This window comes from Paralichthys olivaceus, chromosome 9 (genome assembly GCF_024713975.1).
Source record: "Paralichthys olivaceus isolate ysfri-2021 chromosome 9, ASM2471397v2, whole genome shotgun sequence".
Lineage (NCBI taxonomy): Eukaryota > Metazoa > Chordata > Actinopteri > Pleuronectiformes > Paralichthyidae > Paralichthys > Paralichthys olivaceus.
This window is the reverse complement of record NC_091101.1, coordinates 11,648,066-11,674,586: the sequence shown is the minus strand read 5'-3', so window position 1 is coordinate 11,674,586 and position 26,521 is coordinate 11,648,066. Positions and strand designations below refer to the sequence as shown.

General features: G+C 42.8%; 1 protein-coding gene across 2 annotated transcripts; it reads right to left on the bottom strand.

Annotated features, from left to right (window-relative positions):
* Positions 1 to 25,314, bottom strand: neurl1b (neuralized E3 ubiquitin protein ligase 1B). Of its 2 annotated transcripts, none has more exons than XM_020084786.2 (6): positions 25,141 to 25,314; positions 5,027 to 5,265; positions 4,612 to 4,945; positions 2,484 to 3,221; positions 1,701 to 1,826; positions 1 to 881 (listed from the first exon to the last, which is right to left on the bottom strand). In XM_020084786.2, the coding sequence occupies exons 1-6, from the start codon at positions 25,223 to 25,225 to the stop codon at positions 634 to 636; spliced, it is 1,770 nt and encodes a 589-aa protein (XP_019940345.1). In that variant the 5' UTR covers positions 25,226 to 25,314; the 3' UTR covers positions 1 to 633. The 2 variants fall into 2 exon arrangements, with proteins under 2 accessions (XP_019940345.1, XP_019940353.1); XM_020084794.2 differs by lacking the exon at positions 25,141 to 25,314 and adding an exon at positions 9,761 to 10,328.
* Between the last annotated feature and the right edge of the window lie 1,207 nt (positions 25,315 to 26,521).

Here is a 26,521-nt window from a genome sequence, read left to right as displayed (position 1 = left end):
TTTTTAAAATCACACATATTCCACATTTATTAATCTCTCAAGGTGCAAAAAACAGATTCTCCATTTTATTCTTTCCAAACACATTCAGCTGCATCCTTCCACTTACTATTACGCCCTTTATTGCATAAAGTCTGTATCTGTTCGCCTCTCCCACCACACGCTCTCACTACTGTACACTGAAATATGGCTACGGTAGTTAGCATGATTACTCGGACACACAATGTGACAAAATCTAAGGCACTAGAATTCGTAGACTACGGTCCGCATACTCTGCTGAAGCACACATATATCTAGGGCGATGTGGGGTTAGGAGAAAAATGTTCACAGCTCAGCAAAGACATGGAAAATACAAAGGAGGAGCACATGGTTCATCTTTTAATCTTTAGCCAAAATATAGAAGCTCATGTGCAGTCTATGTGTCATGATGAGCTTTGTCACAGTTCTGTGTTATGAAGATCCTGCTCTACCTCCAGATATGATTGACCCATACAGACTAAATGGATATGTAGGCACAGTTAGGTCCTGATGTGGCTAAACGCCGGTTCAGTTCTGTGTCCATCAAAGCCTGAGAAGGAGAAACAGGTGGCGTCCAGCGACAGACGTCAGAGCACCTCTGTCTGAACATCTGGCCCATCACGGCCGATAAGTCTTGATTACATCTTTGATGGGCCTCCTGCAAATTGGGCAGCAAGCATTGATCTGTCTCTTCAGCTTCAGCCCGCAGTCGTTGCACAGACACATGTGTCCGCAGGTGTAGATGACGGTGTCCACCTCCTGGTCGAAGCAGATGGTGCACTCGCCATTTTTCCCAGCAGAGGGCAGATCTGAGGCAGTGAAACTTGGGGAGACGGGAGGGCTGAGAGGGGAACTTGGAGCGGTGACTGGAGGAGGACAGAGAAAAAGAAATGTGGATGTTAAAATGCAGGAGGCGCAGAAATATGTGCACAGATAAGTCCTGTATACAGCTGGTATGAGTGATGTGACAGGTTCAGATATACAGTTGTTTTTACATACATTATTTCTTATTCTCTATCTTCTGTGATTTACTGGAGTGTGATTTATGTATGTATATCTTTTTTAAATCTTGAATTTTTATGGACTTAACAAAAGAAGTATGTACTGGGGCTACAACTAGTGACTCCAATCACTTAATTGGAAGATTTTTCTCAGTCGCAGTTATAATTGATCAATGTCGACTATGCCAGTCACAAGTTTCTAGAACCCAATGTGTGTCATCACATCTTGTGCAACCAACCGATGTACGATTTTAAAAAGCAAATGATCACTTTTTAGTTTTGTTTCTTTAAGAAGCAAATAAAAGGACACATTGACAATCAAATAACACTCAAATTTTCTGTTAAATGACCAAGCAATTAATTGACTATTCATTGCTACTGTTCAATTTACTAAAGCAGTGAATTTCCACATTTAAGAAGCAGATACAAGAGAATCTTTGTTTTGCTTCTCGAAGAAACAAAAAGGCTGTTTATAAATTGGTTCACATTTTCATTGTGTTCATTCATTGTGTAATCATCACAGCTCTATGAATTCAATCAAAATCCGACATGATTAAAGATATCTGCTGTTTCCCATGACCAGAATGACCAGCTCTTCCTAATGAGAGCCTCCCTGCTGTGACCTCGTGTGTGTTTCTATAAAAACTGAAGCAGTGAGCATGTTGTCAACATTCAGGAACGTACCCAGAGAGGATTCAGAGGCCGAGGAGGATCTGTTGACGCTGAACGCCAGGTCTGAGTCACTGTCATCTGGACTGCTGCTCTGAGAAGTGCTGGGGGACGTGGAGGGAGGACTGGACTGCAGAGTTCCTGTGGCACAAACATGAATACACGTCAACAAACCCCACACGTCAAGGTGGCATCCAGACAGTGTGTTTGATTAACTGTCGTCATTTCAACACAATGTGTCCTTGATAAGAATGTAACCCCGTAGAGTTCAAGCCGTTGACGCTGATTAGATCTGCATATTTATGATTTTCTTTTTCGCCGTCTCTGTTTGAAGATGATGTTGTTGGATCAGAGAGCAGTGAGAATGGGATGTGAGCTGCTAGGAGTTTATGTGGGAGTAGTGGGAGTAGCACAGATAGGTCACAGCTCAAAGCTGAACAGACACACGCAGACCAAAACTACCCAGCTGCATTCCTTCAGTCTGGGAAAAAGTAAATTGCTGGAGATTCCAGAGTAGAATGAATGTGTGTCTTTTATTAGCATTTATGATGTTAGCTTTAAAGCTTTCAACATTTTATTTAGAATTGTACAAATCTTTTTCTTTGTCAAAACCTGGTGTCTGCATTACCCACAATGCAACTGAAAAAAACTATCCAATCTAATTATAATTATTACACAAATAGAAATAAAGGAATAGTTGTTTTAAGATTTTTTGGTCAAAAGAATAAATAAATGTTCAGTTGTGGTTTTTGATATCACCCTGATGTGTACATTATTTAGCCAACATGCTCATCTTACCAAGTATCCTGAGTCTGTTGACAGCGCCGTGCAGAGTGAAGAAGGCCCACAGGACCTGAGAGGAGTCCACACACAGCAGCCTGCCCCGTCCCACTCCGTTCACGCCGTGGTGCACTTCTCCGTTGGGCAGAAGGCTGAAGCTGAGCACATCTCCAGAGCAAGGCATGGGAAAGTCCCGGTGCACCACCCAATACTCTTTACGGTCCAGCAGAACCTCGGGGTCCGCCGGCAGGTCTCCGGCGTGCAGACTCGCTGGGTCGCAGGACGTTAAACCAAACAACAGCGCCCCAAAGTAGGGCAGGCCCAAGTGGCCTACCTCCACATACAAGGTTTCACCCACGTGCAGCGGCCGGTCGCTGAACACCAGAGTCCGACTGCTGTCCAGAAAGTGAATGCAGGCAGCCGAGCGGTCGGCAGAGAGTATAACGTCTGAGCCGCGGACGGGGTGAAAGTGTAAGTCATTGTCCAGCGGGGACGGGAGGCCCCTGACCACCCGCGGGACGCTGAATCCAGTGGAGGCAGATGAGGACGGCGTGGAGGAGGAGGTGGATGAGCAGCAGGGGATGAGCTGAGTGTAGTTATTGAGCTGGAGGTTGGCCATCTTGGCAGCAGCGGTCTGGTTGTTTTCCAGCTGATTGTTGCTGTAATTGGCCGAGTCGTGGTTACTCTGGGGCAGATAGGCGCTCAGGCGGGCCGCACTCAGGCAGCTGGAGCCCACGCTCTCAGCAAACGTGCTTTCTGTGGCGGAGAAGATCGACAAAGTACGTGACTTGGACAACACATCATATGATCTGTCACAAGCGAGATTCTTTTCTCAAGTAATTGATTATTCAACTGTTTTGACCAGAGATATTTGGTTTATTCTCACAGAGGACAAAGAAAAAAGTTGTTTGTATGTTGATCTAATTGTGATGTTTGTTGTGGAGGTTTAGAGAACAAAAAAATTTTTATTTGACATTCAAAATTTACCACCTTACTTCTCCTCCCTTCTTCCCTGACATGACCTCTCCAAACTCATACACAGACACATTTGTAAAGCGGGTTATAGGCCTGAATTTCTCTGTGATATAAACAAATCAAGGGCTAGTAGCCCCCACCCCACCACCACTACTGCCGTCGCCACCAAAGCTCTGGGATCTGCCGTCTTGACCAAACATGGTCATATCTCCTGACCGACTGAACATAAACACACCCCGTGTGTACGAGAGGGAACCGCGGGGAAAGAGAGGGGTGGAGGGGAAGGGAGGCGCAGAGGGAGAGTGCGACAAAGCGCGGGAAAGTGATGGTGAGAGAGTTTTACAAAGAGAAGCACGGAGGGTGAACTTGCTGGATGAGATCTGCTGCATGGTCTGTACGGGTCTGGTTTTCTCGACTAACTCAGATCTAACTTAGAGACTTCTTCTATATTGACCTTAGAGCTTTGAGGCACAGCTGCTCTCACAACCCTCAGCAAGATGCTTAAATTTGCTGCAAATGTGTTTACACTAGAAAAATAGCTTTCATTGCTATCCATCATCTATACCGTGTATCCTTTTGAAGGTCTGACAGTGGACGAGAGACTGTCCGTGCTGGACAGGCTGGCAGGGTATCGCAGGGCTGTCACTCAAAGACTAAGAAACACCTAAAGTCGAAATTAGAGTCTCCAATCAATCTAACCCAATAAACCCTATAGGCATGGGTATTATGGGAAGTAACCATACCCAGAGAAACTCCACGCAGACACAGGTAGACATGCTAATCTCTATTGACAAATTATGTAAGTAAATATAAAGAATCTGTAGGCGAGAGACAATATGTAGCCAGACACCTTCTGGTTTCCTTTTTCTAGTGTGACCTAACATGTTTGAGCAGGGTTTGGTTGCACACAGGTAAACAGTGTGTGTGGAGGACAATAGTACAGTACGCACGAACTGGGATTTTTGCTGTGAGGTGACAGTGCTCTCGATCAAAATACAGATCACATTGAATCCATAATTATATACTTGTGATTATTATTGATGTATTGTGTAAAGAAGCAGTCAGTTGTGAAACTTCTCCCTCTCACTTCCCTTTTCTATTCATCTACTCAGCCGCAGTCATGTCAAAAGTTTTTTTATAGTTTCCGTAGAGTGAGTAAACATGATCTTACCGAGCAGCGTGACCTCCTGAGTGATGCCGTAGATATCTATGATGGCCCAGAGAGGACAGCCAATGCTGAGCCCGCAGTGGAAGAGGATGGGCTCTCCTTCATTGATGCTGTAGAAAACTCTTCCATGGCGATCGGTCCAGAATGCCAGAACGTTGTCCTTCAAGGCCAGTCTCTCTGGCAGAGCTTTGGCCCAGTAGCCGGGCCGGGTCACCAGGTCTGGGCAAGCGTACTTGGGGATGTCAGTGGCGACCAGTTCTCTGGGGTCCAGACTGGTGAACCCGAAGCGTAGAGCTCCGCTCCAGCCCGTGTGCACACCGCTCAGACGAAGACGCACCTGAATGGAGGTCAATTATATTAATACACTTCTATTCTATTATAAAAGCACCTTAAAAACAAATAGAGGGACGAAACAAACCTTCTCATAGAGGTGCACAGGTCGATGGCTGAACGTGATGCCATTACAGAAGCTGTTTTTGCGAGTGGCTCTGCGGAGCTGCCCGTCCAGCCGGATGTTCTTGCCTTTGGCGTGGGGGTGAAACCGGGGCGACTCCACATTGATGCTGACCGGAGGAGCGGACGTTCTCCTCTCCACACCAGTGTTGGGCAAGGTGTAGTACGGCCTGCTGGCCACCGGGCGGGGTTGCAGAGTCGCATCTGTGGGTGCAAACGGAGAGATACACAGAGAGAAGAGAAAACCATCAGTGCTTCAATCAAGTAAATAAGAGGCCAACGTGAAGAGCAGGGCTGCTTTCGTGAGAGGTGGAGGAAGCGTTCAAATCCATTACTTGAATAAAAGTACCAATGCACCAATGAAAAAAAACAATCCAATACAAGTTAAACTCATCCATGTGTAATCCTATTTACTGAAAAAACATCCACAATAAAAAGTTGCAAAAATATTATAGTAAAAGTACTGATTTGGTAATTGTTATGTACATTACACCATCGTTAGATAATACCAGCTACTTTCAAACTTTTAAAGTAGCTTTTAATAACAGACACACCAGATAAATCTGAGGGATCATCAGATGATTAATGGGCAAAAAGAGAAAAAAAAACATGTTTTCAGTTTTCAGACTGTTATCATCTTCATCTCTGATTTTGGACAAGATATTGGATCATCTGAACCTTTTACCGAAATGAAAACATGTGAGAGGTTTAGAGGCAAAAATAACTGTTTTGCTGGATCTATTATTAAGTCATAGAAATCTGAAATGTCAGCCTGAATACACACTGCTGTTTGTAAGTATGAATGTTGTATAATCTTTTACAATGTCCTGATTTTGAAAGCTTCTTACGGTAACCATTGTGTCAAACGACTTTATTTAGTTGTTTCACTTTCCAACACTGTGTGAGTCATCAGCCAAGGTCAAAATAGTAATGCTATTAGTGATAGCAAAAAAAAGAGGCAAACACATCCACCCACACACACACACATACCCACACACACAATGACTCGCTTGCAAGTGGCCCATGGCAGTTGGTTTAGAGGGCAGAGGCCAGTTATGTAAAGGAGACCACAGTCTCACACACTTCCTTTCCCACACTGACACTATGAACCTCTCTGTTCCTCCCAAAAAGCACATTAAATAGTCCCTTTTAGGATTTACCGTATGAAAAAGCAAACTGTCCCAAATCAGTCCCCTTACCACAACCTTACGAAACGTTTAAATCACGGAAATGAAGCGAGGTAAGTCCAGGCGGGGACATCTAAAAAAAGAGATGTTTGTCTTATGTAAAATCAGATTTGAGCAAAGCTTATATTAGTAGTATCACAGGGGAGAGAAAACATAACACACACCAAATATCAACAGGAAGTGGAGAACAGACGCGATAGGCCTTCGTCTTATTTATGGGCTACACACACCCTTGGCCTACAGCATAAACAAACCCTGAATGGCCCTTTTCATCCGTCCACAGTTATCTTCAGAAGTGGAGAATGAAACACACAGTGCCCTCGTCAGCTAAGAGATGCCCAAATAAAAAAAGAGCCTTATCTTTTGGTCTTCACAGGAGTTAATTTCCTACTGAGGCAAAAGAATTCCCTGATGAGCATCACAAAACGAATTAGCAAGGATCAGAAATCAAATGAGACAAAGCAACTTAAATCAGACTTGTTGGGGTTGAATATTAAATGAAGTTAAGGTTGCAGATGGGTGTTTACGGTATAAAACTGGCGGCCACGTTTCTCCTCTCCTCAGGGGTTGATTACGTTTCTATTTAAAATTCACTGAGAGCTGCCGTAAATACAATAACTCAGTGAAATTGTCCACAGTACATTTCCTAAATGAGACATTATCACTGATTATATTCTAAACTGTAAGCAGGAGCAGGAACATCTGTAACATTTCAAACGATGAGCGGGCGCTCCCTTCTCCTTTCTGCTCAGAGAACTTAGCTATTGAGGGAGTAGAATATCCCTTAAAGTGTGGGGAGGAGGCTAAGTCCACAGGTTTTAGGCTCACCTGTGACAGTGATGTAGTTTGAATCCGCAGTCAAAGGACCAACAGTGATGACCGATAAAGACAATTGCCGTTATTAGTTGAAAGGCATAGCACAATAGTTCAGGAAGCGAGGGACAACTCACAGCTTAGCCAATGTTCGCCCCAGTTTGGGCCCACCGCATATCACTGTTACGTCCGAGTTTCAGATTGGCTGAAAAATAAAATCGATCCTTGGAAAATACTGCAGTTTGTCGTTGGAATAAAAACTCACAGCTGTTTTGAGGATATTTTCAAGAATCCTCAAAGATTTTTCTGTCCGTCGCCATAGAGACTTAGACATAGAGAACGTCTGGTAGCACGGCGGAGCAGCGTTTTATGAATGGGCCGCCACTTCACTAGCCTTGTGCACGTGGTAGGCGCGACACACATTCAGACAAAGTTTTCACACTGTTTCACTAGTGTGATCTACAGGTGGCAGTAATGTGCCAAGTAAACGTAGCAGTGCACCAACAAAGCCGGGGAAGATGAAGTAGCCGAGAAGAAGAAGAAGAAGAAGACTACAGCTCGGAAATAAATATAAATCTAAACACACAGGTTTCAAAATGTTAAAAAAAAATCTGTTGTGCAAATGTTTTCTGAATATTTTTGTCAGACTGTAACGATGCACTCGAAGCATTTTGGTGAACACTGAAGTCTTTGTATTGGAAAAAAAAACTCTACATCTCTAAATCTTTCTATATTTATGTAACTTTCTGTTCTATTTTCAAATAAAAAAAGCTTTTATTATCTTCTAGTGTTGCATAAACAGAAAAGGGATACATGGAAATGTGGCTTCTTCCATAAGAATCGAGAAATACCAGATGGTAAAAGTGGGATGCTTAGGTCCGTGAGTCAAATAAGACGTACAAACTGGGGCTAAGTCAACAGCGGGGGTAATGTCAGTGACACCAGATGGTCCCTGGATATTCAGGACCACCAGAATCATGAGAACAGCAAAAACGCAACGAATGGTCCAGTCAGTTGATCGGATATGTGGTTACGAGCAAAGTTTAGCTGGAGCCTGGAGGCTGATCCTGTCAAAAAGCAAATATGCACATTTACACTGTATTTCTGCTGGAGCTCATGTGTTTCAATCATTTTAGGAAAGAAACAGTTGGGTAATGGGGATGGTGTCTCCCTGTTGTGCTGCTAATGAAGGGAAAATAACAAATACGTGCAATCATAAGACTGCACAAGACACAACACTGTGCCAAGGAGCAGCTTCTTGAGATGTAAAACTGATTTTGTGCATTCCTCGCACAGATCTTTGACCACAAGATGATCAGGCTTTTTCTTCCCTCGTATCTCTAGGCTGCATGTGTTCATCACATCATGCTGTAAGTCATTCACTGCCGAGGACATCGATGGTTCTTAAGGAAATTTCAGGGTCTGTTTAGTCACATCTTTGTTTGCGAGTTGCAAACATGAGTCTCATGGTAAGAATGTCTCAGTGACATCACTTGAAACCTGGTGTAATGACTTCTTCATGGCACATTGGCGTCCAGCTTTAACCCATAAAAACACACTTTACTGTGCCCATCTCTTCTAGAGAACCATAAAACACAGATACTCATTTAAGCCCATGTTAATCGAAACCATGCCGGGCGAGTAATAGGAGCCGGGCTGCTTCTGCTCCTCTGTGACTAACTGTTCTCGGTCCAAACCCTGTGTCAGCTGGCTCCGGTGGCAGCAACCACATCATTGAGTTGCAGATTGGGTCTGTTGGGGGCGTGGGAGTGTGACAGACATTAAATCAGAGTGATAAGAGGGAGCTGATTGTCAAGTAATGTGCTTTAGGTGGAATGGGAAAGTGTTTTCATAGAGCTCTTATACGGCTTCATGCAAAAACTGGGGGCGACAATTGAGTCCCATGCAGGAGTAATTCTCACTCTGAGTTGTGATTTACATAAAGAAGCCTTGATGCCGCAGATAACTACAGAATATCATCATGCAATATAGATCACATTTTTTAGTGTAAGTTCAGTTTTAATAGAGATTTTAGTATTTTATATTTGTATTATACTATTTTCTCATATGTCCTCGTGTTTCTTTTGTTTTGTGAGTCATGTGTGGTTTTCCCATCGGGATCAATTAAGTCCCCTATCCATCTGTGAAATGAACAACATCAAATATGACAAAAAAACTCATAAGATGTATTTCTGTGTCAAATTAAAGCCGGAGTTATGAGGGCACGTTATAAAAAACAGGAAAACAAAGAGGCAGCAGAGTGCAGCACAGTAGCGACACAGAAAAAGACAGAACAGAAACTGAGGTGATGAAATGAAGTCGCTTGGAAAACGGACATTAGATGCAGTGGACTTTACAAGTGTCTCTGCTGGATAATATTCGGATTAAGGGCTGTTTAGTGAGGATTGATCCAATTGATTCTTAGAAACATTTATTGACGAATCTTTCAGCTGATCATCAATATATTTTTTCTATTTACTATAAAGTTGCGTGATTGATTTAGGTTTGTATAAGTGACAGGTAAGAAGTGAGATTCTCAGGGAGCGCTTTCTATGTTCGGACTCGCTCCCTGAGAATCACGCTCGGCTCTCCCGTGATGGGAAAGCGCGCCTGTGCGCAGAGCGAAGTATATGGAGGAACACGCGTTATCCACACTCGTGCATGCGTGTGCGTGCACCCACAGCAATAACAGGTCTCACCTATCAGGGGTTTGGGTGTCGCGTTCCCCATTGTGTCCAGAAATCCCTCGCACCGGCTGACAAGTTAATTCGGATTGCGGTGTCCCTCTGTCCATCCGTGTAGACTCGGGTCTGGTGTGTGTGTTTGCCTGGATCCGGTTCGGTGTGAGGACCAGCGGGTTGTGCCGTATCTCCGCGCCGAAGCATTGGACGCGCTCCTCTCCGTCCGTCTCCTTAATGTCAACCCCCTCGAGCCGCTGCGACAGGCGGACACCTCCGACTGGCGCACTGGCAGCAGCCCCCTCCTTTCTTTTCAGTATCACAGGCTCCCCTCTGCACGACTTTAAAGACACAGTGAGCAGAGATCCCCCCTCCACTTCCACCACCAACTACCTCCTTCAAAAGCATCACACAGCCTCTGAATAATTCTTTTAATAATTCACTCAGAGCCTGTGATCAGTTTGCAGCCGGGGACAAAAACATCCAGCTTGTGCTCATAAAGGAAGTCTGTCAGTACCATTTGCATATAGAGGGGGGGTCTTGCAAGAGAGCTTGGTGCAAAACTTTGATAACACAATAATGATTTCAGCAACCCCCCCCCCAACAGATCTTTTCCTCTTTGATTGATTTAAAAACTGACCTGATACCCAGAGATAAGAGACTTCCCATGAATATTGATTCCTCCATGTGGACAGTTTTTTTTCAAGGACAGATCCATACTGGAATACAGAGCCATCACATACAGGGAGGTGATCGTCTTTAGATAAATCACGTATTTACACATTTGATAAAAGTACAAGAACGTTGTGAGGAAATCCCCTCTTTTTTTTCACCCCACCCTATCGTCTGCCCTCCCGTAGCCTTGACTGCTGGGCTTCTCTCAAGCTGTTTCCTGTCTTCTGGACCACAGCGCTCTCTGAGGAGCCATGGCCTGCAAGGCTTGGAGGACTCAGACCATTAGAGAAGGGAGTGCCCGTACAGCGGATCTCCCATAGTGGAGAATTAGACAGGGCCTGGAGCAGCGTTGCCAGATGGGAAATGTAGAAGTATCGTAGCAGAAGCTTATAATGATCGTATTTTGAGGGAAATCATAGTATACGTGACCAGAGTAGGGATGGGAAGTTTTATACAGATGTTTCAAAGCTGTGTCGTAAAGCAGATTCAGAAATGAAGTTGTTTTGAAACACTGCTGCGAGAAATGTGGTGCAAAACGGTCCTGTCGCATGAAAAGTTTCATGTGATTAAGCATACACTGTCGTCGTGCTCATGAGTCACGCTCATCATCACAAGTATGATTGGCTGGAAAGACGTCACGTGAGAAGAGATGCGTAAATACAGACGTGAGCCATATTTTGCTATCCAGATTACAACTAATAATAACAAGTGGCACAAAAAGTTCAAATCGTTGTACATCATGGACATTTTGCCATTACTGATCATACATCATACAGAGGGCAAAATTATCATACAAATCTGATAATTATTGTACATCTTGCAACACTAGCCTGGAGCGTTCATTATCAGCTGTGTGTCCAACATTCTGCTCAAAGGCTGCGTGCAGAGACCTGGAAAAGCATGAAAATGTGGATGTGTGAGTTATTCTTCCTTGCTGCTTGGACTGTGACTAACTGGAAAACATATGACAGAGCTGGAGGATCATTTCCCCGGCTCGTGCATGCAGCTTTACTACACTGCTATGATCCATATCACACACAGGAAAAGTGCTCCTGGGCTACTGCAGCCGCCAACAAGGTCATATATGATCTGCTTCGTTCCAATGCAGTTTCAGGGCAAGTCAGTCTCGTGAGAATTGGCGTTTGGGTGAAGGCGAGCTGGGACTAAATATAACCCAGAGACAAAAGCATTTGTTTCTACCTCCTCAACGCTGTTTGTTTTTGCAGGATATGGTGGCTCCTTATGTGAGCCCCGGCTGAATGGTGTTTGGGGTGAGGAGAAGGCAGAAGTGAAATTCCCCCCACGCCCTCACCGTTGCCTCAGAAAGAAAGAGCTGCCATGGCAAAGGGGATTAACACAGGAAGTGAATATGAGGTTGCGATGGAGTCTGCAATCAAGCCTTCCCTGTAAACACAGCCGAGCTGCAGTAACAAGTGTTGCTTCCCCTGATGCTTGCATTACTGCCTGAGCACAGACTATGGTGCGCTGATGACAGAATAATGATCACTCGGCTGATTTTATTCCGTAGGCACGGAACTGTAGTTTCAGGATTATTTCCACCAAGACGCTGTCTGCAGAAATATTCAACAACACAGAGAGATGTCCAAGGAATAGTTTGGCGTTTTTGGATTGTGAGATGAGATCATCAATGGAGCTGCATAAAGTTTAGGTTTGCAATGAAGACTGTCTCGAATGTGTGCTAAGGTAATTAACACGTAATATTTCCTTCAACATCTGAAATTTGAAAACAAGAAGTTGAAGTTTTCCTTTGGGTTCCAACAAGACTCCAGAGAATCACAGCCCTCGGCCAAGAAATAATCCAGCACAGCACCGTTAACAAAAACACAACAAATCTTTCTTACACTGTTTTTCATATGGATGAAACAAACAAGCTGGCTGTTTCCAGTCTTTACTGTAAGCTAAGCTAACCAGCTGCTGACTGTAGCTTCAAATATTTACAGTTATCGGTTTTCTTATCTAGCCTTGGGCAAAAAAATGAATAAGCCTGCAATGTCAAACTGTTTATTTAAGATTACAGCCATATGTGGTCGACGCTATGTAACATACTATAGCACTTAAAGATGAACTGCAGAGCGTCTTTGTGATATAGCTTTTTCATGCCTCTTTAACCGTTTTCAGACATGAACTCTGGAAAATGTCCAGAACATTAGGTTGAGACATTTTTCTGCATTTGCCCTTTGGGACCATTCAGATGAAGGGTGGCACATTGACACCAGCATTGGTCCAAAAGCTCTTGAATCTAGTGGTCTTTCCAAGTGAACATCTTTGTCAGCATCTTCTACGTGTCAATCCTGCTGTATTACTAGGGGGCTGGCAGGCAAAGTTCCATGTCCGATGTCAGGAGCCTCTGACTGGGACATGTGCGTTCTTATATACCGCCCTGGATAATTTCAGGAAATATCAGGACATCAGTTCATGTGTGAAAGCAGCATCTGATATGCAGTAAGGCCTCACTGACCACACTCAACTTGTCTGTGGACAGGGGAATGGTACATTAGTTTAGACAGCGTGTCAGCGGTCGTCATCATACTCAGCCAAAAACCTAAAGTACAACTCGGCATTGCCCTCAGCCCTGACCTCTGGACGCTGTTAACACAGATATCCAGCGTGAGTGTGATGGCTCTGACAGCAAGTCGCCTCTTGAAGCTGTTGTGGAGACCGACTGAGGGAGTTGCTCTGACTACTCATTTACAAACAGAATGAGGACACAACTTGGCAAAACTTCAGTGTACATTCTTCACTACTACTGCAGTAGGTGGCCACACAGTCTGGCAAGTGCTTGAGATTTTTGTTGTGATTAGTCAGTGGGATGTGTGAATAGCGATCGGTCCAGGGTTGTGATTTACACACACAAAAACTAGTTGAGGGGCATAGAGTGCAACACTGTACAAAAGCTGCATCTATTTTCATTTAATTGGATGCAAACAGGAATGCGAACATGAACCATAATGTATACGGTCTTCTGCAAGCATCTGTGATGCAGCGATCTCAAAGGGCCTCCACGGCAAACCCAAGTTATTTCCAGAGAAAGAGGGCAGACTTTGCCTCGTTTGCTCCAGGAAAGTTGGCCCGCAGCAGTGTGACTGCTGCCACGCAGAGCAGCGCAGTGACTGCTCCTTGGAGAGCAAAGTGTTACATTTGCAGTATTTTAATTCCCTTTAAAGACTCAAAGGCAGAGGAGAAATGCTGAGCAGATGGCCGTTTGGGAGGGTTTGTGTGCGGTGGTCTCAGTATCAGGGGAGGGCTCCTGTCCAAACCCCACTGATCTAATGGATGAAGTGAGTCATACCCACCTTCGATGTGAACACAACCATCTCCATCAAACGCACATGGGCCAGCACAATGAGCCACATTCATACAACAATGTTTTCCTGGTCACCTCTCTCTGTTCAAGTGCTGTTTTCTACTACAGTGCATTCACATCTGTTTCCAATGTGCGCTCCTGTCTTTTCATTAGGTCGACTCTTAACGGGCCGTCAGAGTCAAGCACCTGCTTTTCAAAAAATGCACTAAGAGTTCGGCTGTTGCCATTGTATCAGTAAAAGAAGTCCCTCACGCATAGGACGAAACACAATTGAACCAAAAACTGTCTTTCTTTTTTTTTTATGTTTAAATCAAAGCAACGGCACAACATTTGCCTTTAATTGCAGCCATTTTAGAGGGAGTTCTTGCCATGTGCTCAGTGCCCTCACAGACTGTTCTAATTTCCAGAATCCTTAGATCATGAGACTGAATGCTGTGGCAGTCTTTAGCAGACAAAATGCATGCATGCTCGGTTTCACTTCTGCAATTTCAGATTTCAGTAAATTAAAAACACAGCTGCGGAGTGAATCACTGGCAAACGGTGTAAATTGGGAAAAGGAAGCGCTGCCGCTGGTACGAACTCTACACAGCACTGCAGAAAATAAACAATCAGTGTTTTCTAACTTTTTATTCATGTTCTCTACTCAATTAATTTGAGTTTTTCTGAGGGCCTTGGGATGTTTTCAGACACCACTTTAACGAACATTGTTGATACTTAAAATTAATTACTTATTCCTCATTTTGCACCAACAACACAATGAGTAGAAAGCTGCTAATTTTAGACAAATAATCCTCTTGCAAACAGCTTCTCAGAGCCTCCCACCACTTTTCAATCGGTTTAAAATTCACATATAGCCTCAAGCAGCCACTAGGCAAGTTCAAGTCATTTCACCATAACGTGAACTTCTAATAACGTCACTTTATCCAGTCTTTTCTCAGTGAATCTTAAACATCTTAATTGCAATTCTAAAATCAAGGTTGACTTTGACTTTATCCCATGGTGTTTGGGCTTTGCTCAGTTCTTATGGAAATAGCTCATTTCCATCTGCTGGAGGCCTGAAGCTGATTGTTCCAGACAAAAGTAAGTAAATGGCCACATCTACGAAACTATATTTTCATTTAAAAACACATAAACTCTGCTACGGATTCACTAGCGTCTCTAAAACTACTAGTTTTAGACACTTAGAGTCTAGATGTTTGGAAAATATGATGTAGACAATCGTCAGGCTCCTATCGCAGGACCGTCTTTCAAAAGAAAACAACCAGCATTGGCCTCGGTTACCAGAACACAACATGTATGATAAACTACAACTACTTTCAGCCCTACATGGCCCTTCCTGTTTACGCAGGCACACATATGCCCAGTGTATATGAGTGGTCAGGTATGTGCGTTTTCAGACGTGTTAGTATGTACAGGGACTTAAACTGAGATGGAGCCAAAACACTCACTCCACTGGACAGAGAAGATTTTAGTTTAAAAATGCTGTTTCCAGACTCAAACCTAGTAATATGGATGTAGCCTAAGTTGTTTGTTTGGCAGAGAAAGAGCTTTCGTGCATGTAGAGCAAGTTGTGGCGAGCGACTATACGACACATGCTAATTTGTTTTGAGCCACCACGGTTTACGACATGAGACAAAACTCCCCAGCTGGACGTTGCAGCTTTATGGCACATAGAAAATATGTTTTAACATGTTTAACAATTTAATGTAAAGCAAATTGTCAATAGATAAATGTTGCATAGTTTCAGTTTACCAGAGTTGAACAGTGGCCCGGCTCCTCTAAAATGTTGTTTTAGGCCCCTCTGTCAGTGGGAGAGTGCTAAAAATGGCCTTTCAATGCATTAAACCAGATGCACGGACAGTGTTCTTCCTCCATCTGTTCTATTGTCTTTGTGTTCTCTGAGATGAGGAGCGGATGCACCACCGAAGGAGATGCAGGAAATACTCTCAGCCCAGAACAACACAGCCAAGTTCTTCAAGCCTTCTGCAACGTGGCTTCGGACACAAGTGCATCTCAAGACTGAGGCTAAATAAAGGTTTTCTCTAATGCACGACCTGTAATGACTCAAAATCGTTCTTTAGTTTTATGAGATGCAGCAATGACTTCATATCCGCAATTCAGACGAAAAAACATGCAAGAATTCGGTTCTTTAATGTCTTTTCATAACAGTGACTCAACAGTAGTTGATGGGTTGATAGTTTGATGTGGTGGAAAAATTCATGGAGTCATGCAGTTGTCAGAGGACTAATCACAGCTTTGGTGTCCAGTTTCTGGGCAAAGAGGGACAGGAAAGTCTCGACCGGTGTCCGTGTCAAGGTCTTTGTCATCTTTTAACGTTACTCCACACAATCAGCGTTGGACTTCCTCAACGCCGCTTGTCAGGCACACTCCAGAAATAGACATTCTGGTCGACCACTAAAATGTTCACGGTAATGCTATATGTTTTCAATCATTCTTCAATAGCTGATGAAAAATAAAAGTTATGTAGGTGCGTGTATAATGGCATAAATGTGTGTGTTTTTGTGGTATAATATTATGACGATGGGGTGGATGTTGTTGACCCGCAGCGTTTCTTTGCATCACTGCAGTTGTGCCGGAGTCATATTAACCCTGTCAGGCATATGGTGGGGTGGGGGGGCAGTGAATTCTTGCGGTATACATTAAACAACAAACCTATAGTTAAGAAGATCCCAATTAAGCCTGTTAACATCATTAGAATTTATGACACAGTTCTAAAGGAAATCGCTTCCCAAGCAATTTAAGGCTTGTCAGAATTTGCCTCTGAGCTCCCAAATGCTAACCTCTAAATGGCTTCACTCTCAAATATTCAGGAAGAAAAGAATCCAAAATCTCATTAGAGCAACGCGAGCGGTTTTGAGGAACCGCTGAGTAGCCCAGTTTGGGGCTTTTCAGCAGGAGCCATTTCACCAATTAATCAATTTCTTCATGTTATTGCCCATTCATGTTTTCATCATGTAAAATAATTTCTCTCTACAGACACAGTTTATCAAAGTTAATGTTCCAGACAAGTAGAACTGGAGTTTTCACTCTTGTTTTGTTAAGTGTTTTATAATGCGAGGGTGAAAAGTGTTTTTTCTAACTGCACACAGACGCAATTAAGAGGCAATAAACACTCAACCAACATATGCAATTATTTTTTCTCAAGTATTTCCTCAGTTAACTTCATGGAATAACTACAAGAAACAACAACAGCTGAAAACATGAAGGATTTCACTCTTGTTACCCAAATCAAATATTAAAGCTAGGATTGGAATTCCTAGAAAAGATAGCAAGAGCAGGATACACTGAAAATATGCAACAATACATCCCACCCCTCTTGTAAAAGCTGCACCCCCAAAACACATGAACATGCACCGTCTGACAACTGTTAGAAGCTCACTTCTAACTTCTTCGTGTCTGCTTCAGTGGTGTACGTCTCTCCGGCTGACGACTCCAGCACAGTGCCAATCATTCAGACTGAATGGAATGACTGGTTGTTGAATACATTCCTGCGTGGGGCCAGAGATACCGGCTTTTGTTTTTTCAGAAGACTTTATATATTGATGGCTATCGGGAAGTGCAGATGAAGTGTGTTTCAGAAACAATTGAACATTTCTGACATGTTGCTCGAAGTAACAAAATGTTCACCAAGCAGCAGCACCCCTGGTGATGTAAAACCGCGAAGGGCTCAACGACCCACTGAGAGCTTTCGGGTTATGACACAAAATGCCTTAGCTATTATTACCCTGTGCAGTCCCTCGGTACGCTAAAAGAACTCTAAGCCCCCTTTCAACAACAGGCCGGGACAAAATCTCAGTTTGAGAAAAGATTCCACTTGTTTGCACGATGTGCCAGAAGTTTAAGAGCAGAACAGCCAGCAGCTGTCATTTTATATACTGACCATTAGTGTGTTATTGTTAGTGTTTCTTTCAGGCCCAGAGGAAAGGGCATATAGGAATAGCAGAGAGGTCCAGGTACAGCATACATAACATATTTCCGTCCAACTAGACTCTCTTTCCACTTATTCCTCCGCAGTTGGGACGGTGACACAGTCTTGAGCTGGATGTGAGGGTTTTCTACCAGTTGCCCCTTCTCTGTTCCTCTCTAGAGATTCTGTGAGACACAGTTTGTTCCGCTCCGAATTTCCCATAGAAGGCAGAAAAATCAGACTGGAGTGTCAAAGGTCATAGAAGCACTCTGTTGCTGTTGCCAGTGTGGAATTTATTGGCGTCTGAGAATGAACTGTAATCAAAACAAAGTAACTCCCTTTGGTTTCATGTTATGGCTGATGATAAATCGTTATTATTTACATGATATCGTCACAGGTTCTGCATTGTAACCATGGCTCGCCTCCAAAAACAGATCCTCATATCAAAAGCAAATGAAATCGAGCAAAATAAAACCAAGGCTAATTTTCCTTCACCACTGGACTTTGCATCAAGGACACATAATTGACACTCTGGGGGACTTAAGCAGAACCTCCCCTTCCAGAGCTGTGGGTGGACAAGTCACTCATGTCAACTATCATAAAAGACATTTAAGCCCCTTGCAGCAGTGCACCAGCAGGCCTGGTAGTAACAAGCTGTTCCTGTTTGTGACAAGGGCAATTTCAACGCCTGCAGCTCTTTTTGCTTCGACCTAAATAACCGTGGTCGCTCCATGTAGCATACCAACAATCACGTCCTGTGTGGTGACCACGATAGCCACTGATATACTGCCACACCAGAGATGCTCCAATACCGCTACCAGTGCCTCCAATATCAACGAATAACTGGGTTGGGCCAGTGCAAAAATTATATTTGTAGATTCGATACCATGTCTTTACTGTATATTTATTTCATCTATTGAACTTTCTTTTTCAGAAAATCACTTCTTTGTCACTCCTAAAGAGCAGTTGGGCTGTACTGTGGTACTGAGTCCGGTAGTGTAGCTTTAAAGATAGCTAAAATGTCAGTGTTCTGTAGAATTTCATGCTAGAAAGTCCAACAAGTAAAATTGTTACATGTCATGTACCATATGAATTTGTTTTCAAGTGTGTAACCTCTGCCAGGCCATACAATATACAACATACAACAATGATAGCAATCATCACTTACATACAGGGTTAGTAGCATACAGCAGTTATTTTTTTTAAATGCACTGTTATCAGACCGATACATAAATTCAGGTATTGGTATCAGGAAAGGAAAAATGGTATCAGACCATTTCTAACTGTCCCTTACATGTTCAGTGGCTGCTAGGCTTTGTTGCTAGGCCAAAATCTATCATGCCTAAAGAGGAGTCAGTTCTATCTTCAGTGAATAAACTTTTTACCTGTCATCTTAGCTCTACAGTCATGCCAGCATTGTCTCGTTTCCTCTCCAGTGTTCATGTCCTCGGCTGCTGCCCTTTTGCCTTTACACATCTTTTCTTACACTGATTATTTCAGAGGCAAAGTTGCGACATGAAGTCAAAGAATCACTCGCAGTTTCTGTGCCAAGGGTCTCGAGGTGAGGCACGCTCCCTGCCTCACTGCTGACTTGGGTGGGCGTAGGTAATTAGAGAGCGGGTATTGTTAGTCCAGGTCTCCAGGGAAACAGCTGCCATCCATCCCTGGTTCCTATGGAGAAAGTTGAAGCTGAGATGCGTACCGACTCCTCTGCTGTTATGGACAGATGCCCTTAACTGAGCACATCTAGGATTCCTTCTTCTTCTGGGTATTACTTCTGGATCGCTAATCACTGTTGCAAATTCGGACAGTGTGTGGAGAGTCTGTCATACCTCAGTCATTTGCAAATGGAACAAATTCATATGCACCTCTCTTTCTAAAGGATCCAGTTCGAATAAAGAGGCTTCATGTCTTTACTTCTTGATCTTACATCCATCACTGTCACTGCTGTTCACTTAGAGGATCGAGGAAGCAGAAGCAGAGAATTAGCAGTGTTCCCATCTTATCTTCACATCCCCAGACAATGACTCAGGAAAATACACAATGCACATGGAAAAACAGCTTCTTCTTCTTCATGACTGACTTGCAGCAATAGAGACAGATCAGGGGCAGAGAGCCAGGCGCCCTCTGTTTTGCTATGATTCAGATCAGCTTGTTTTGGCCGACCCAGATATAAAGTCCAAAACCAAAATAAACCTCACCCTGTATTGCCTTAAGTCGAATCAAAGGGACTGAAAATTAAAAAAAATTGAGAATTACTCCATCTGTGTTCTTTTAATAGCAATGTGAGATGGTTGATTGACATTCAAGTAAACTGTTTGAATAAGAAACATTCAGAGAAGCAGACTGGGTCTTGGTAATTAACCACATTTTTGCATAATGTGTTGGTGCTTTACATTATTCTAAGGCCATACATGAGGAGTGGTTGCCAATAAGCAAATACAACCGTTCGCTCCAGCACCATCGAAATCAAGCCAACTTGGATTGCACACTACTCACTATCTGGAAACTCACTTCATAGACGAAGCGCATACCAGACATCAAACACAAACTGTCATGGAAGGACATGAGCCCATGGGAACTCTGTAAGCTGATCTCATGCCCGGGACACTTTGGGACATTACAATGTACAGTATGCAGCCAATGTGTTGAAACAGGTAAACAACCAAACAGAGCAACAGGTAGGAATTACAGTCCTGGAATCTGTGTGTGTCCCCCTTCATCAGAAGCCGCTGGCACCATAAACATTCCCCCCTTCTAGTTACATAACGCTTTGCATTTGATTTGAAAGAGGGAAACATCGGGGTCACTCTCACAGACACTTCGTTCACCTTTAGCACTTCTACACTGCTGAGTGCTTCCGCCCATCTGTGCCCCTTTTCCTGTTCTCCACGTCCCTCTACTGCCATCAGGTCAACCACCATCCAGTCCCTTTTGCCTTAGCGCCTGTCTCCTTCAAACACAACTCTGTAGGCTTGTGTTTATCTTACTCATTATTTTTCCCCCCTCTTCTTAGCGCTAATCTTCCCTTCTTCCCATCCCCTGGCCCCCTTCCCCTCCCGCTCTCTCTCTTTCGTTCTCTTGTCATGACATTGGCCTGTGACACGTGTGGGAAACTTCTGCTGGGGCCCCCCGCTTCGGACAGGACACTGATATACCGACAGTGCTGCGTGACGGGGCTATTTTTGGAACTTGTAAATATGAGAACTTCCTTTCTTAAAGTGTATCTAATATGTCAGAGGACTGTTAGCAGCAAGAAGCACAAAAAAAGAGCCCGTCCATTATCACTTCCAGTTCAGCTTCTGTCTGAATCAGTGGGATATTATGAAACTGAGCACCAGACTCTGACAAACACACATTAGGACAGTGAATCTGGCTCTCACATACAGGTCTTTGTCAGCGATTGTAATTCTGCCACTTTAATACCCTTATCAGGTGCTTCCACACATTAGGCCAAGGTTTTATGGGCAACGTCCGGCTTGCAGTTCCAGGAACAGCCAAACTCTCTCCCCTGTTTGGAAGCAAGGTGAAAAGACAGGAGTGAAAGGACCAGGAAACATAATTGAACTATAACTTCAGAGCAGGAAGCTGAGATTGTGATAAGGAAGATCTGCGGTCAGCACACACAGCTCAGAAGGGGCTGGGAGGAGTGACTCTATTCGCCACAGTTAATGGAAGAGGGAGAGTAATTTTTATGCGCGGCATCATCAGTCATACTGAAAACAGGGCTGGTTTATCGTGACTAAAAGATATGAAATAGGGGTGATGCAATTAAATCATTAATTGATGTAACTTTGATAATTGATTCATCTTTCAAATTGATTATCAAGCAAAACATCAAAACATCTGCTGATTCCAGCTTCTGTGGGTGTGTGCTGCTTTTCTTTTTTTTTTATCATTGTAAAAACTGAAAATCTCTGTGTTTGAGGCATTGGTTTTAAGGATTAAGTGTCTTTAGAGAGATCACCATAATACCAAATACTACTACCACTAGCACTGCTTCAACAACTGCTTGTTAGCAGTGTTGTGCAAAAACTACAATCCTACACATGCTTGGTTAGTTTACAGCTGCCCAATAGTGAAGCCAAGCTGATGAGGCAAGAAAATATTGGTGTGGATCATTGAGAGAAATTTATTGTAATGACTTTTTAATTTGGTCCACGTCCCATCCACTAACATGGAGGAGAGAGCACTTATAACCTAAACTGCAGGCAGACACCAGGTAGCGATGCTTTGGCTTCACTTTTGGAGAGCCGTCATGTCGTCCATCTTTATATTCAGTCTCTGTACTAAACAATAATGTGTAGATTGTTGAGCGTTGGCAGACGTATGAGCTCAACTGAGTACCCTTCCATTGATAAATCATCAATAATATTATTCAACCTCTTCGTCCTCAATAAGAACAAAGGCTGAACACAACTGTCATGATCCGTTCATAAAACATGATTCAGCCTTAAAACTGAAGATCATCTGCTCTGACACTTACAGACCTCCCCGTCAGTAAATATAATTCATAGGTGATAATATATTCAGGGAACATTACTAATAAAATAATTATGAGTCTCATTTTCTTTCTCTTTCACACTGTCACAGACACACAAAAACACACACTCGCACGCACATACTTGCACGCAGTCAAGCAGTGTTGAATAATTAAGATGGTGCTGAATGTTTAACTGCCTCCCCTTATGCCACCCAAGAGTTCCATCATGACGTGTAGGAGAAGTGGCCAAGGTCGTATATTCTCTCTCTCTCTCTCTCTCTCTCTCTCTCTCTCTCTCTCTCTCTCTCTCTCTCTCTCTCTCATACACACACACATATACAGGACACATTGTTATTTCACTTTCCAATCAGAAGCACGTTGCAGGTAGTCAATGCAACATGACACAAACTAAGATGTGAAAACAACAGATGGGTGACGATGGACCTTGTGTTACAGATCGAGCCCGACTTGAAACTCTAGCCTCTGGTTTTCTCTATGACTCCTCCAATCACCCACGACTCTCATCAGGTCTTCTGCTGACATCACGGTTGAGCGAGCGAGTGCCAGACAGCGCTGATATAGAGCTCCAACATATATATATTAAGCAGCGGCCCTCTTCAAAGACAGGCCCTGCAGCAGCTTCAAAAATAGGAGCAGACCTTGGACGACCATTACACAACCACACCTGTTGCTTCAGGCAACAAGACGTAAGCGACCACTTCCACTGAACCGCAGAGGAAAACATACACTGTTGCTTCACAGAGCACAAGTTAACATTAGGGACAATGGATGTTTAAATAGAAACAGTGTTACTGGTTTATGACCTAATACAGCCAGGGAGAACAAATGATGGAAGAGCTTAGCTTGGCTACAATGATCCAGTGAACTCATCCCTTCACTTGCCAAAGTCAGATCAGCCAGTGCTGAGCTCTCTACTGGCCCTCCCCCCACTGTGGATGTCAAGGTTACATAGTAGCGCCACCTAGTGCTTAGGAAAATGTATGAAAAGAAGGAGTTCCAGTGGGTCAATCGTCATATGTTTAAAAGATTAAGTGAAAATTATTATTATTTGAAATGTCATTGTGCAAGACCCTGAATCCTTATTATATCCATATCAGATTCAATATGTGGTTTAGTTTGGAGTTGAATATATATTATTTATAAATATATGGTGTTATCATACGTGGATACACTAAAAATATGGCAACATTAAACCAAAAGAAGTTTATATTATCTGAAAACTAGAAAACTTTTTTTTAACCACATTCCAACAATTTCTATATTGATTTCTAAATCGGTGGATTGTGTTTTTTTCAGAAAATGAATAATAATAAACCAGGAATATCGTTATATAGCTGCATGGATAAATAGATAGTAGGGGTTCGTCCTTTTGTTTTTTTTACATTGGTTCTTATCCACTGTGGCTTCCTTTTCTTCTATTCTCACACTCATTTTGTCTTTTTCTTTTTTCCCATCACCCCACAGGAGCCTGGGAAAGCTATGACATCACCACAAGGCCTCTGTGAACCTCTCCCAGCCACACAGGGCCCAGTGCAGCAGTGACTGAGCAACAGGCATTTCCTCTCTTGTCTAAAACAACAAATAATAGAGAATAAAACTCTCAACAAATGGAGAGAACCCTGCGAGCTAGTTCAGGCAGCCAACTTGAACTGCGCTGCTCCAATCATGTGACATACATCATGTGACATACCTCATTCTCCACAATCATCTATTATACACACCCACATTATTAGGCAGCCTATTTAAGCAGATTGAAATTTCCCATCAAGCCCTTCGCTCGTACTGCTGCTGCAGTATCGCTACCAGTCGCTTCAGCCCCTCCACCACCCCAGCAACCACCTGTAGCCTTTGGGGGGGGGTTACAAGTATTTGCTCGTCACTCCCATCATATCTGTGTAATCATATCCAGGGAGGGATTGAGTCAGAGCCTAGAAGCCAAACACAAACTATGTTCTAATGCTGCAATAAACAGTTGAACGTGAGTTGTCTGACTGAAGTGAAGTTATTAGTTATCGTACATTTGTACACGTGTGATAGCAATGGTGATTCTGTTTATTCTTCTCACTGTGCTCACGTATCTCATATTACTGGTACTTTGATATCATTGCACTTTTTATATCAATATTAGCATTTATTCTGAGCAAAACTGCAGCAGTGGAATGTAATGTGCAGAAGGAATATAATACAATGAATTTGAACTTGTACCTTAAAAGTACAGTGTGTAGAATTTTGTGATATCTAGTGTTGAAGTTGCATGTTGCAGCTGAACACCCCTCACCTCACCCTTCCCTTCCAAACATGAAAAAGAACCTGTGGCAGCCTTTAATTGTCATAAAAATTCAAAAGGTGTTTAGTTTGTCCAGTCTGGACTAATGTAAAAAACATGGACGCCTAACATGTAAATAAAAAGTATCTGAATATAAAGAGCCTTTTCTGGGGTAAAGAAAACTACAGTCCATATAATTTAGATGAAACAAACTAGTGAAAACATCATGAGGATTATTCCACAGGATTTTTGCCAATAGATCCCTGTCACCTAAATCTTACACACTGTACCTTTAAAGAAGACGTCAAAAGTGACAAGTCCTCATTGTCTTGCCTTTTTGCACTGCTTACATGATGTAAACATGATGTAATGATGTAAACATGCATAAAAGTTATTTTTTAACCAAGATAGCACAGTAAAGTATAATAAAAATGGAATATAATAACACTGTTTATGGGCTAAAGTTACAGCAATACCACAACGATGCACTTATAGTGAGGTCAGAGCAACCGATTATTAATACTAATAATATGTATCTAATATATGCAGTACAACACAGGTTTTGCTGTGACGTTTCAAACAACCCTCTGGTACTTCAACCCTGTACCTGCCTATTACTCCTCTGATTTAGATTGTGTTTTACCGGCTGTAAGTTTCCCACCAAGTGAAGACACGCAGACAGGAGCAGGTGGGACAGACTCACCCTCAGGTTTCTTGTCTTTGCTGGCCACAGGTAAACTGCACAGGTCTACGGGCAGGAACAGGTTTGACGACTGGTTGTTTCCCATGTTTTCTTTCCTATAAACGTTTCAGGTTGAGATCGTAGATCACCGGGGTGAATGGAGGTGAGCTTGATCTCCCGCCGTGCTGAGCCTCGTGTCAGTCGCAGTGTGCGGGTGTTTTTGTTTTAGTAACGAAGCGCGAAATCCCGCCAGAAATTTGAAGACGTGTAAACAAGAGCACGTGGCCGCTGCTATCTCTTCAATCCGTCCAATAACATGCAGCCTGCGCATGGAGGACGCTGCCACGTGCACTTTGCGTGCGTGTTTCTCTGTGTGTGCGTGCGTGTACGTGTGTGCGCGTGTGAGACCGTTAGACATAAGTGTTAACAGCTCTACGTTAACGTCAGTGTCCTTGAGGGGTGAGCGCGACCTGGCAGCTGTGAGGAAAAAAACTTTATTTGTACTTAATACAAAGAAATTACAATGAAATTAAACTATAAACATGAACTGAGCTAAATGTTGTTATGATCATATTCATCATTTTTAAAGGCAGTTGGTCATAATAACAATAATGATGATTGACTTTATTTATACAGCACCTTTGACACAGTGACAAGGTGCAATAAGTAACAATTAAATGCTATTGATGATCACACCACATTTGAGCATAGATACAGAAATAAATAAAAAATGTTACAGATAAGAAAAACAGGAGAATCAAAATAAATGAAAACATTCTACACTTATTAAAATAGAAGAAAATTCAGGATGGCTGACTTACATTAAGCTTCATCAGTTTTAGTGCTCTGGTATCAAACCATTGAAGGATGTTTAGATCCTTTATCTATGACTCTGTCTGAAAAATTACTGTATTCAAGATATTACTACAAGTTCTATAAGTATTATAAGTAAAATATTATAAAGGTTATTCAGTTTTACAACAGTCTCCTTAGGAAACCACATTCAAATTTGAATCTTTACTACATAACACACACCCAAATCAGTCTCGTAAATATGCCTGACTATTTTCATCAAGATCCATGAAAAAAATATATGAAAATGTTCAAAAAGCCTTAACTCACTCTGTTAAAGAAAGGGTTAAGCAATTTCTAGATCTGCTGCATCATCCAGATCGGCACCAAACTTGGATTTGTTGGACCGTGTTCCATCTTTCAACCAAGTTTCATGGAAATCTATCCAGTAGTTCTTGCATAATCCTGTTGACAAAGAACGGCAGAACAAACAAGCAGTGGTTCCAAAGCACATAAAAGTGTTGCTACACCATCAAACTGTCAAAGACACTTGGATGCAACGGAGCAATAGTTGATGTTATGTCCTGTGTTTTTCCTACTAAAGGTCAAA

Coding starts and splice junctions, on each gene's coding strand:
- neurl1b (XM_020084786.2), bottom strand. CDS start 25,225: ATGGGAAACAACCAGTCGTCAAACCTGTTCCTGCCCGTAGACCTGTGC. Junction 4,946..5,026: donor CTGTGCACCTCTATGAGAAG/GTTTGTTTCGTC, acceptor ACCTCCATTCAG/GTGCGTCTTCGTCTGAGCGG. Junction 1,827..2,483: donor CAACAGACTCAGGATACTTG/GTAAGATGAGCA, acceptor TTTGTGCCACAG/GAACTCTGCAGTCCAGTCCT.